Source organism: Halyomorpha halys, unplaced genomic scaffold, assembly GCF_000696795.3.
Source record: "Halyomorpha halys isolate HHAL.00 unplaced genomic scaffold, Hhal_1.1 Scaffold533.1, whole genome shotgun sequence".
Classification (NCBI taxonomy): Eukaryota; Metazoa; Arthropoda; class Insecta; order Hemiptera; family Pentatomidae; genus Halyomorpha; species Halyomorpha halys.
Window position 1 is genome coordinate 1,068,961 of NW_027108067.1, and position 12,135 is coordinate 1,081,095.

Below are 12,135 nucleotides of genomic sequence, written 5' to 3' on the forward strand. Positions count from 1 at the left end.
AAAAATGATCCAAATAAAATTATATTTTATAGGTACAAAGTATTTTTATTTCATTCTTTGTAGTTGGGACCATAATCATATATTTCTCAGCCAACCGTGATAGTACTTAAAATGATTCAAAGTTCAGATATTACAGATGCCGTAACTTCTTTTGTTTTACAGTCATAGTTTATTTAACTTGCTAACATATGTTAGTCGAAATATAAATAATTAAATACGTTGAAAGGTGAAATATTTTGTTGAAATATGTCAAACGAATTACTTTAAAATTTGGGTGTCCGCAATTATTTTATAATGTTATTAACAAAGAAGGGACACGTTTTGAAACATAGTGAGAAAAGTTATGACCCATGATCGAAAGACTACTTGTGACGTCACTTAACGAAAAATTTGTATTGGTGGCATAACGATAAATAACCTCTATAAAAAAATCTATTACTCAACTTAACCTTTCCCGTTTATGTTTTCAACTTAAAAATGTTTTTTGGATCCAGCTTTCCGTCATGATATTTTTCAGATGGAACTTGTAGAAGGTATTTACTTTGAAGGTTTACTAGTCGATATGAAATAGTTGACTGTGCCATTACTTAACCTTTTTGTTGTGAAATAATTTTTATTTTGAGTTGATTTGCATATTTTAAAGTCTTATTATTACAAAATATTGAACTATTTAAAAAAGTATTTCATCTATTTATTTGTTATTTCAATATCGTTGATTTATCAGATTCACTGAATAAATAAATAAAATAACCAATTATCAATTTATCAAATTATTACTTCTATCTGTCATGGTATTATTTCAGATGAAAACTTGGTTGATATATGGCCTGTGGAAGTAAAATTGGAAACAGAAGAAGATGTCCCAGGTATTTTAGATTTAAAAAAAAACAACTCATTTTTTGGTTGTGATAAGGATGTTCCTTCACACACTGTGATTAAGTTATCTTTTAATTTTGAATACCATCTGGAAGGTTTATGTCAGTGTATTTATTCTTGTAATAATTTATTATGGCAGACCACTATATTTTAAGTATTCAATTCACAGGAACATGACTTTTGAAGGTTAAAAAACATTATTATGCATTGCTTTATATTCACATCTTTTCACATCATACAATAAATTATACTCCATTGTGAAAATATTTAATTATTAATGATAATTATTAGAACAAAAATTGATAAAGAGGTTTATGCAATCATGATCTCTTAACTATTTGTTCATTTTTTGGCATTATCTTGTTATAAAGTCCAATGGTCTCTTAAATCAGATTTGTGTACAGTTTGTGTCGAACTTTTCATAATATTGTAAGTTTTTTGCTCTCTATCTTCAATTTATTTGATAAACTTTGAAGTTTTTAATGGCCCAACCCGCGACCCAGTTCTTGAAATTCATGGACATCCCCACTTATTTTACATTTATGTAGTCTGTTGTAATTGGAAAATTTTGTTTATTTTCTTGCTACTTTTTGGTGATTGCCATTTCAAGAGAAGTTAAATTTTGATTAATTTATTAAATGTAATCATCCACATTGCCCTTAATAGAGTGAATCTTTACCTTAGTAAAATTCAGTAATTCTTAATGTGTTTTATTTTGGTTAAGAAAAAGTAAATGATCGTATCTGTTCCCTCTTATTAAAAATGTGTTTTCTCAACTTTCTGATTGTTTTCGGACATACCCTAATTACTCTCAAATAACAAATCTTTTATGCATTAGTAGTTTTCTTTAGATCAAACATTAATGTTTGCATTTCTTTTTTTTTTTTTTATTGAATTATTTATGTCATTTGTAATAATATAGGTAATATTTTTTTAAAACTAATTATAACAATTTTTGTAAATAAGTAAATTTTAAAAAATGTATTTAAAAAGATATATCAATTTAGTATAAATGTGATAAGTGCAGATGGTTGGGGTGTGGTAAAGAAAACGAAAACTTAATCGTATTTCTGATTTGAAGAAATCTGTATTATTAATGTGTGCCTATAATAAAAATTTAAACATTTTTTAAGTACATGCTTCTGACTATTCTTGAGTGTAACATTAGCCAGTTAAAAATGAAGCAAAAAGTTAAAGTGATTTAATAGTTTCTAAGGTTAATTAAGGATTATTCATTTATGCCCTAAATCAAAAGATTGTTATACTTTTAATGGGTTTATTATTTTAGTCCAGTAAGTTATAATAGTTAACAAATAAATTAATGGGCTCTTAGTTTTAGTTCTATGTTTAAAATTAATTAATTATAGTATCTTTATTAAATGAATAATAATCACCTTTACATTTTATTTTCAATCTATCACATTGATGTATATAAATTAGTTATATGTTAATTTTAAGAAAGAATTTGCACAATACTGTTTAAATAACATAGTTATATATATTTTTTTTTTTTATAGAATTTAACAAGCCAATACTAGTTACTAAAAAGAGTAAACGAAGTCGCAATCCGAAGGTCAGTTGTTGCCCACATTGTGACTACAGTACCACGCGAAGGGACCATTTTAAACGCCATGTACTACGCCATCCAGAGCAAGAGCTTTTTACTGTTGGGGGCTCTGGGAGAGAAGGAAAGAAGCCTCGTACTTGCTGTGAATGTGGATACACAACGATGAGGAAGGATCACTTTCAAAGGCATATGATGAGGCATACTGGTGAGAAGCCATACTCATGTATGACTTGCGGTTATGCCACTACGCATTCTATACACCTTAAAAGGCATATACTTAGACATGGGCACGAGCCTAACCCGCAGATAGAAAGTGAGTTTATTAGTTATGCTTTATAAATATGATACAATTTATATGGTGTTAATGTTATAATTAATTAGTCATTGCTTTTGTAATCTATCCATTAAGGAATTAACTTAATTGAATCCTTTAGCTGATGTATCAGTGTAGGAATAGATCAAAATTAGGAATTTATTTCTGAAACATTTTTTAATTCACCTATTCTGGTCCAAATTCCTGATAAAAGATGGTGGTAAACTTTTAAAGAAAATTATAATATCGCCAACAAGTGTTGGCATTGAAAAATATAAATATTGTGTAGTCTGGTCAATGGTTTATTTCTATTTCAAACTGTTCCTGTTAGTTGGATATATTTTATTTTAAATAAAAACAATTCCTCATCATCACTAACATTGACTGGTAATATTTCAAGGAAATTTTATTGTTGTTAAGGGACCTAAAACTGAGAAACTATTCTTTTCTCGTGTATTAAATTTTCTTATATGGTGCGAGGATGGGAACAATAGTTTAGATGGACACTTCTATGGAGTATTGGAGCAGTATCATGCTCTTTAGAAAATTTCAACGGGTGAATCAATCACCTACAACATCCAAGATCCTTCTTGGGCTCTTGCAGGGTTGGCTTATTTTATTATTTTTTAAACTAATGTTTAATTTCAATTTTTTTTTTTTCAGTTAAAGAAGAGCCAAACTATGGAATTAATGAAGAAGAAGAATCAGGTATGGATTCTTGTGTTATTTTTTATTTATTATTTTATTTTTTATTCAAGTGTGAAGTAGGTATTTTAATAAGAAATAAGTTTCAAATTGTGTTTTGTTACATCATTTCAAATTATTATTTTTGTTATTTACTTCAACATTTTGGGAGCAAGATGGCTCAGTGGGTATGGCACTGAGCTACTAACTGCTGGGGCACAGGTTCAAATCTGGCTGTAGTAGATAATTATTTATTCTATTACTGTTGCTGTGAGTCAATCTTGTGGGTTGGGGAGCCCTCCTCGGGCACATCTAGTCTCTATAATGTCCTCAATTGGGAAAACCTGATGGTTGAGCATGATCTTAGACAGATTACCTCCATTGTTCGAAAAACAGTGCTTCCTTACAAAGTACTGAACCCCTGACCCTTCATGGGTCGCTGTTCACATTATTATTATTGTTACTTCAATATTTATAATTAAAGTTGAGCTGAATCTTATTTAAGCTGTTAGGAGCAGTATGATTTTGTTATTCCATTAAAATTCCATGATTCCTATTCCTTTTTTTCTTCATATTAGTGTCTGGGATTAATTAATTATGATGCTTGAAGTTCCTCCATCGAAGACTTCAGTAGCCAATGTCCAAAAGCAGCTCCTCATTGTGGTTGTATTCAAAGTAGTCAGGTATTGCCACAAAATAAGGTACTGTTCTGAGTAATGCAAAGAGTGTATGGATTGTTTGTGAAGGAAATAAAACTTTTCCAGTCACAATGCAGTGGAGAAATGACTTTCTTTTGTACCTGCGGAGCAGCATTTTGATTTTGATAGTGGTTTTTCAGATTTCCCACTGTCCTTCATTCGGATTATGTAGAACCCATTTTTTTTATCTTCTATATCCTTCATATGCCTTTCAGACATGGAGACGTCTTCTAATGTTACATTTAATTGATCTATGAGTTGTTGCATTTAAGTATCACCCTCATCCAAAGCTTTGTGATTTACCTAGAGCATGCTCACCTCACAGTAAACTTCAATATGATTCTGTTACATTTTTCTTGAAATGGTACCCTTGAGGGCAGAAAAATATAAGTCATCGGAAGAACTAATTCTCTTCATTAATATATATGTTTAGAACATCATTAATATCTTTAAAAAACAGTGAACAATTTTTGTTGGTGTAATGGAAGTAATTTACAGCTTTATGACTTTACAAGCTCAATAAACAATTTATGCCTTATATAAGACTTAGATTCCTGAAAGTATTTCATTGTTGATAAGTGTTGTAAGTCCAACTTCTTCTTTAATGTTTTTCTTTTCCAAGAATATAAGATGAAAATTATAAAATTATCATTTTAAGACTATTCATAGAAAGGGAATCCACTGAAGTAAGGGTCTACTCTGTTACAATTTTATCCTTCAACAGTATAGAAATAAATATAAGAATGTATCTATTCTTGTTTCAGAATGGCCTTTGGAAGTGAAATTAGAAGAAGTAGAAGATGAAAGTCCTGGTAAGATGTTTTAATAACTTAATTATAAATCCAAGTTTTCTCGAAATAATTATAAAACAAGTTAAGTAAATATTTAGTGCCACGGACATTCATGGTGGTCAGTTTAGTAATATTTCGGAATTTACCCTAATATTGTTTTATATATCAATCTTCTATACCAAAGGGAGCAAAATTATGTGCCATTACCAGTAAAACTTACTTTCTGTTTAGCTTCTGAATTAAAAAAATTATACTTGCTTGTATTTTTATACCCACCTTGGGATTTCTTTCGTTTTGTCTTCCTGTCACATGGTGAAGTTTCTTTTGAATTGTCTCCATGTGAACTCTTGATTCAATCTATTACCACAGAGGTTTTATTTACATTTAGTCATTTAATTTTTTATAGATATATATTCCCTGCAGAGAAACAACCATCAAAGAAGTGATTGGTTTTCATTAATAAGTTGTATATATTTTCATAACAAGCAATAATCAAGTGCATTAGATAAGTGACAATTTTGCTAATAAGATTTTTCTTTCCTATCTACCTGATTTTGAGCCAAATTTACACTTCAGTATTGACAAAATTGTAAAATACTTATTAGTTGATTATTGATAATTTCCGGCATTAACCATTTATTATTAAAATTGCCTATCATGAGCTGCTTCCACAGAGCAGCGTAGAGGGGGCACTCCACTATCACGTGTTTCACCGTTCTAATGACATGACAGTCCATGCACGTTGGTGCTTCTAGACCACACATAACAAGTAGCTATGTGAAAATTTATAGTGTCAAATATGGAGACGGCTGAGGATGACCTCTTCTCTCCTTGACTTTCGACTAGAGGTTTTCCTCCGGGTGCAATCTTTTTTAACTTCCAATAGCTTAGCACCGCTTGTTTTCCAATTTTGGTCCAACTTTCTTGAGCAAGAATGTTAAAAAAAAAAGGCAAGCTTTACCGCCCCACTAAGACCCCCAGGGAACGACAGTCCTATATCACTTTTGAAATATTTGCTCTAACCAGGAAGAGGAGACTTAAAGATAGTTAAATAGAGCAATATTTAAAAAGCACCTGACATTGAATAACGGCATGAATTATAATTTTAAAAATTATTGACAGTTTTAGTTTAAACTGTAAAGTAAAAACTGTAAATATGGTTCAAGCACAAATTGATAGTGAAGAAATATGCTAGTAGAAAAATCATCACTTGAAAATCTTTCCTTCTATGTTCAATTAACCGTAGATTTACTGAATTAGCAAACCTTTTTTTTTTAATAACTGGCACATTTGACATTGTTGTGGTCATGCATACTTGTGCTGAGAAGTTGAAATTCACTTAATTTTGCAATTTAAAATTTATCACTGAATTTTTACATTGATAATAGTTGAATGATCAGGTTACATTTAATATCAGTTTTTTTTGGAAAAATATTGATGCATGTAATACAACTTTCTTTAATGGAAAATATGTATATGAGTGTGGAGTATTTTGTATTTGAGATTATTGTGATTGTTTCTTGAGTGGCAATAAAAAATAAATTGTTTTAGCTCCCAGTTTTTATTTCTTGGTCTGAATATCACACTATTGTATTTTTTATTGGGAGTAGTAGGGTGGTTCAGTTGGTAAGGTGCTGTGCTACTAACTCAAAGGACCTGGGTTCGAATCTGGCTGTGGTAGATAGTTATTGATTCTGTGTGGTCCAGAGCCTTCTTGGGGAACACTCAGCCTTTATAAAATGGATAACCTTAATTGGCAAAAAAACTGTTGGTTTTTTAAACAAATCTCCTACTAGTATAACCATTTTTTAAAAAGTAGTACTTCCTTACAAAATACTGAACTCTTCATGGTTTGTAATGGTTCACAATATTATTATTATTATTTACATTTATTAATTCTCGCAATCGTGGATTGATAGCTGAGGAAAGGGACATGGTCCAACCACCTGCAGTTTTAAATTTAATCAAATATTTAAAAACTTAAGCACATTTCTCGTCGTGTCTAAGAGAACCACTTGTTGAGCCTCTCTTAGCACATAAAATGGTAATTCAAATCCATCTGTTCCTGCCACTATTGACTTCGGGATCAGTCCTTTTGTTGATATTATAATTGGCATTAGTGTTATAGAATCTAATTGGTACAGCTCCTTTGGCTCAGCAGCCATTTCCTCATTTTTTCTCTGACAGTGAAGCTAATATTGTCATTTGTAATCGCTATATCTACAATATTTGTTTTGTTTTCTTTCCTGAATTATATGATCCATATATTAATAGCCTCGATTTTCTATTTTCCAGATAGTTGAATCTTCAATACTTTTTGTAGCCTCATTCTCATCACTGCTATTAGTTCTTGTTTCACATTCTTTCGAGCTGTTTTGAGGTGGTACAGTGTAGCTAAATATTTGTATAGTTCATTGGCCTCTAGTTCCCTGATATACTCTCCTCCATTTATCAGCAGGTCCTGGGCATTGACTACCTTTCCTATATTATTATTAGCTAATAATAATAATAATAATATGGGGAAAAGACTTATTCTTTATGTATTGTTTATTGCATCACTGCTTTAAAATACTTTTTAAGTTCACTATTCAGAAAATTGTTAAGTTGGTCCGTATGTATGAAAACTTCAATTTGTTTATATTTGAGGTTTTTCACTGGCAGTCTTGATATATGTATGTAATCATGTAGGCATATAATAATTCAAATTGACGTTCTGTTACAATTACTAATTGTTGAATGTTAATATATTGAACCCTAAAACTGCTAGGTGCAGCCAAGACGTATTAATGTTGATGTGATGTGATGCAGCCAAGACGTATTAATTTCATATACAATAAGTTTTTATTATTCATTATAATGTTAGATTTTTATTTTCCGAAGTTTAATTAATGTATGAATAATGTTTTAATTTGCTTTGTTTTTGTAAAGGAGTACAAGTGAAGCGTAGGAAGGAGAAAGGTCCTCACCGTTGCAACGAGTGCGGATACACAACATTACGCAGTGATCATTTCAAACGCCACATGATGAGGCATACAGGAGAGAAGCCTTTCGTTTGTACCATTTGTAGTTTTGCAACAAGTCGTGCCGTGAGACTGAAAAACCATATGGCGACCCATTTTGACAATAATAGACCGTACAGCTGTGAAATGTGTCCCTACCATACGACTCAATTAGGTCGCTTACGCACTCATATCAGGCAGCATATATAATAAATATCTAACAATTAACCTCATGTGATATACAGGTATATAGAGTAAAGAAATATTTTTGAAATCTTTTGTAAAGCCTTACTAATCGATTTCACCAGTGCCTTTTGTCTTCATATTAACTGGAGACTAGTAAAAAAATTTTGAACTTTATACTCATGGATTCAAAAAAATATGAACTAATTTGAAAATGTTAAAATTTAAAGAATAATGTACGTGGAGGAGTGGAACCAGGCAATTACTGTTCAACCATGAAGAAATTTTTAATATATACTTTTAATTTATTTTTTTTTGTTGACAATGCTTTTTTGTTCATGTTGTATTTTTGATTTTTATAATAAAATATAAACAAAATGTTTAAATCTCAGTCTAATTTCTTAATATGTATTATATTTTTATAATTATAGCTCAAGAGTACTTTATTTTATTATATAGCTCAAGAATCTGGTATATTTTATTAACACTAAGTGCATGAAAAAACACTTTCTCTCAACCACAACTATAACTACTGCTGTAATTATATCTAACCTATTCAGTTATTTCAGTTAGATGTGTTATCTGTTATTTTATCTAATTGAACTTAACATTAAAAGTTGTAAAAAGTGAATTAAACGTTATTATGCCTGTTCTTGTTGATTTGTTCATAAAAAGATTTTGGTTGAGGGAATAATATAATGAACAACAATATTTGATAATTATTCAATTTTATAATTTTAAAGAATTAGGTTGTGCAAAAAACCATTTCACGTAAGTATAGTTTTATTGACCATACTGTAAAATGTGAGGATTGTGCCAGGTGGGGTGAAATTAGGCCACCACGGACTTTAGAAAATCAGTGCTTTTCAATAGCTTGTTATTAAATCTGTTACATATCTCATTTACGATAGGGAAGTGGCATGCTGGTATACTTATCAACAAGTTTTATCAATCTTCTGGTACAATTTTTGTGGTGCTTTCAATTGTTTTAAAAAAATCACTTCTATGCAGTGGTTGCCTGTGAAGTGTTTGTTCTCTTGCTATGATGAATTAATTTATTAAGTATTAGCTACAGAGTTTCATTACATCACTTTTTTCAGGGTTCTAAATCTTTATTAATTTTTTATTCAATAACTAATTGTATATTTTTATAACTTATATATGAAATAACTGTTATGACAGAATTTTTATTTTTAAAAATTCTAGTTTAATTGTATTTTTTTAACTAGATAAAGCTTTTGGGTTAATTGAATTCTAATTCTAAAAATATAACAATTAAACGTTGTAACTGCAATGATAAACTGATTTATGAAGGCACAATTAAATATATATAGCTTATGGCTAAGGATGACTTCTGTTTTGTTTGATTGACATTAAAATATTGTTTGTTTACAAGTTGAAGTTTTGAGATATTTAATGATAAATTTTTTTATTTTATTTTACAGAAATAGTAATTTTACTTTTTATTATATGAATAAGTTCTTTGGAGTTTATTCTTTTAAACATTTTAGACTAGAAAACCAAATAACTCAAAACTAAAAAATCTTGACTTAATAAGTAAAGTTTCACTTGTAAGCCGATGATATAATACTGTATTTATAAACATTTCTGAATGATGTTATTTCTCAGATGCTTAAAGTTGGGCTTCCAAATTTATTTTTTTATTATAAGTTGGTTATAAAAATTTAAAACTTTTTATAAATGCCACAGTGGACATTTTTATTACTTTCAAAACGTTTGAATACTAAATACATTTTAATTCACTGTTCGGTAACAATAAATATTTTATTTTTATATCTATAACTTGTCGTACAGGAGCCAGCCTCTAGAACATACATCTGCAAATAATTTTAAAAATTAATTTCTACCCAACTTAACATGGCAATGCATTTTTGGTGGTTCTAAAAATTTTATTAATTAGATAATTAATTTAATAAAGTAACGAATTAGGTTGTTTTTTCCACCTATAACTTATAAACAGTGCATCCTAGCAAAAATGTGATAAAATAACTAGTACTTGTTAATTATAGTATCGCCAATTCTTATAAATTAAATAATAAAAACACATGTTTATTTAAGCAAAACTAATATTTATTTCTAACCAAAAATCTTTTTTTATAATTACTAAAATTAGAGGAAATAGATCTTTTTCTTGAAGCCGAATGCACCACAGGAATTCTGCTAAATAAGATGCTAGCAAATTATGATTCATTCCTCTCCTTTATTTCCCTATTTAGCTGATCCACATAATGTTTTGCATATTCACTGTCTTTGGATCAACAAAGTGATATTTATGCTGTAGTTTGATGTTTGTGGCTCATTCTGTCGAAATTCGTGTATCTTCTCCATGAATCTGATACAACTACACTATTCAGATATTTTCTTCTTTCGATTACTTCTGACAAGGATTCTGATCTGTCCTTGATTAATTCCAAAAAACATTCATTGCTTTCTCGGCAAATCCCTCCGAAAACCCACTATTGAGAAAGGACACATCCTACATTATACTTCCTTTTTGTAAATAAACTTTGGTTTATTTCCACAAATTTACTATCTCACCCAATATAAGTTGAATGTTTTCAGTTTTCATATACACACTTCATGAAGGTAATTATTCCAATCAACCGTTGTGGGTTGGAAAATTTCTAAATGTTTTAAACAATATTTTTTACTCGTTAATTGCTCACACCATGCATAAATAAAGTGTACCACAGTTTCTAAACTTACTTTGGAATCAGCTAATCATGTTTCAGTCCTTATCCTGGTGCTTTTACTGCAGCTTTGTAGCATCTACAATATAATTTTTTAAAATAAAAATTAAGATTCATTTCATGGTCGTTGAACATGTCTTCAATACTTGGTAAAAGTCGTTTATCCTGAAGGAATGCAATTGCCATTTTCCTAACTGCTTTTTAATGTGTACATTATGAGGTGGTTACTTGTAAAAATGAATATCAATAGTTGTCAATAACAAAACAATGATCATATGTTTTAATATTAGATAAATTATTATTTTAGAGTGGTGATACTGTAATTAAAACAAAATTAAATACTCCTTAAAATGAATACTATAACATGTTAAATTTGTTTATGTAGTATGTTATAAACTAAAAAAAAAAAAAAATTAAGTACTACTATACATATAAATCAAAACTTAACACTGTATTTCTGGTAGTCCTAAAATGATTACTAAGCAGCTAATTAGTTCGATCAAGAAATGAGTAAGAAATTGTCGTTTGAATATTTATTTATTTCTGTTTTCATCTATGAGTACAGTCCTAAACGGTGGATCTTCGTGAAAAAGTTATTAGAGAACCAATTAAAGAACATTTAATAACATGTTGAATAAGTACCATACAGTAATTATTTAGTTCAGTGGGATGATCATGAACCACCTGTTTTAATTGTTATTGTGGATAAAACAAAATATTGAATTGAAATATCGGCATTGAACTGAAGGTTCACTAAGCCTTAATTATTATTACTCATTTGACATAGAATTTAATGCTGTTTAATTTCTTATACCATCGCATTTCCACTAAGATGGAGTTTAGGAGGTATAGGTTACAAAAAAAGAAGACCTAATTTGTTAAATTAATTACCTAATTACAGATAAAGTAAGAATTGTACACTAGAAATGAGTTCTCATGCTAAAGTGAGATAGAAACTAATTTTTAAAATCCTTTACAGAGGTAAGTTCTATATGCTGATATAGCTCTTGTACTATTAAAAGCAGATACTTTATAGGAAATATTAATTAAATTAAATTGACTTGGACTAAGTGTATAACTACAGGTATATAAATAATTTTTTAATGTTATTTACAAATACTTATTTTGATTAATTTTTTTTTTTTTATCTTGTTACTAATGATTGTATTCTAGTTAAAATAAACATTGTTAAGAAATGATTAGTATTTTTTAATAAAATATTTTGGGAAAACACTGTGTCCCTATTGTAAAATAAATTTTTATTGCTAGGTTTGACAGATAAAAATTTCGATGAAATTTTCATTTTGATTTCA

At 29.2% G+C, this 12,135-nt stretch overlaps 1 protein-coding gene across 1 annotated transcript; it reads left to right on the forward strand.

Annotated features, from left to right (window-relative positions):
• Positions 1-244: 244 nt before the first annotated feature.
• Positions 245-8,763, forward strand: LOC106684005 (zinc finger protein 70). Its single transcript, XM_014425819.3, has 6 exons — positions 245-533; positions 804-866; positions 2,394-2,756; positions 3,420-3,464; positions 4,903-4,950; positions 7,858-8,763. Exons 1-6 carry the CDS (start codon positions 518-520, stop codon positions 8,136-8,138), a joined length of 816 nt encoding a protein of 271 aa, XP_014281305.1. The 5' UTR covers positions 245-517; the 3' UTR covers positions 8,139-8,763.
• Positions 8,764-12,135: the final 3,372 nt, after the last annotated feature.

Bases quoted from the DNA above. Each gene is read 5' to 3' on its own strand.
- LOC106684005 (XM_014425819.3), top strand. The intron at 2,757-3,419 runs GTGAGTTTATTA...TTTTTTTTTCAG, and splicing joins GCCTAACCCGCAGATAGAAA to TTAAAGAAGAGCCAAACTAT. The intron at 4,951-7,857 runs GTAAGATGTTTT...GTTTTTGTAAAG, and splicing joins AGTAGAAGATGAAAGTCCTG to GAGTACAAGTGAAGCGTAGG.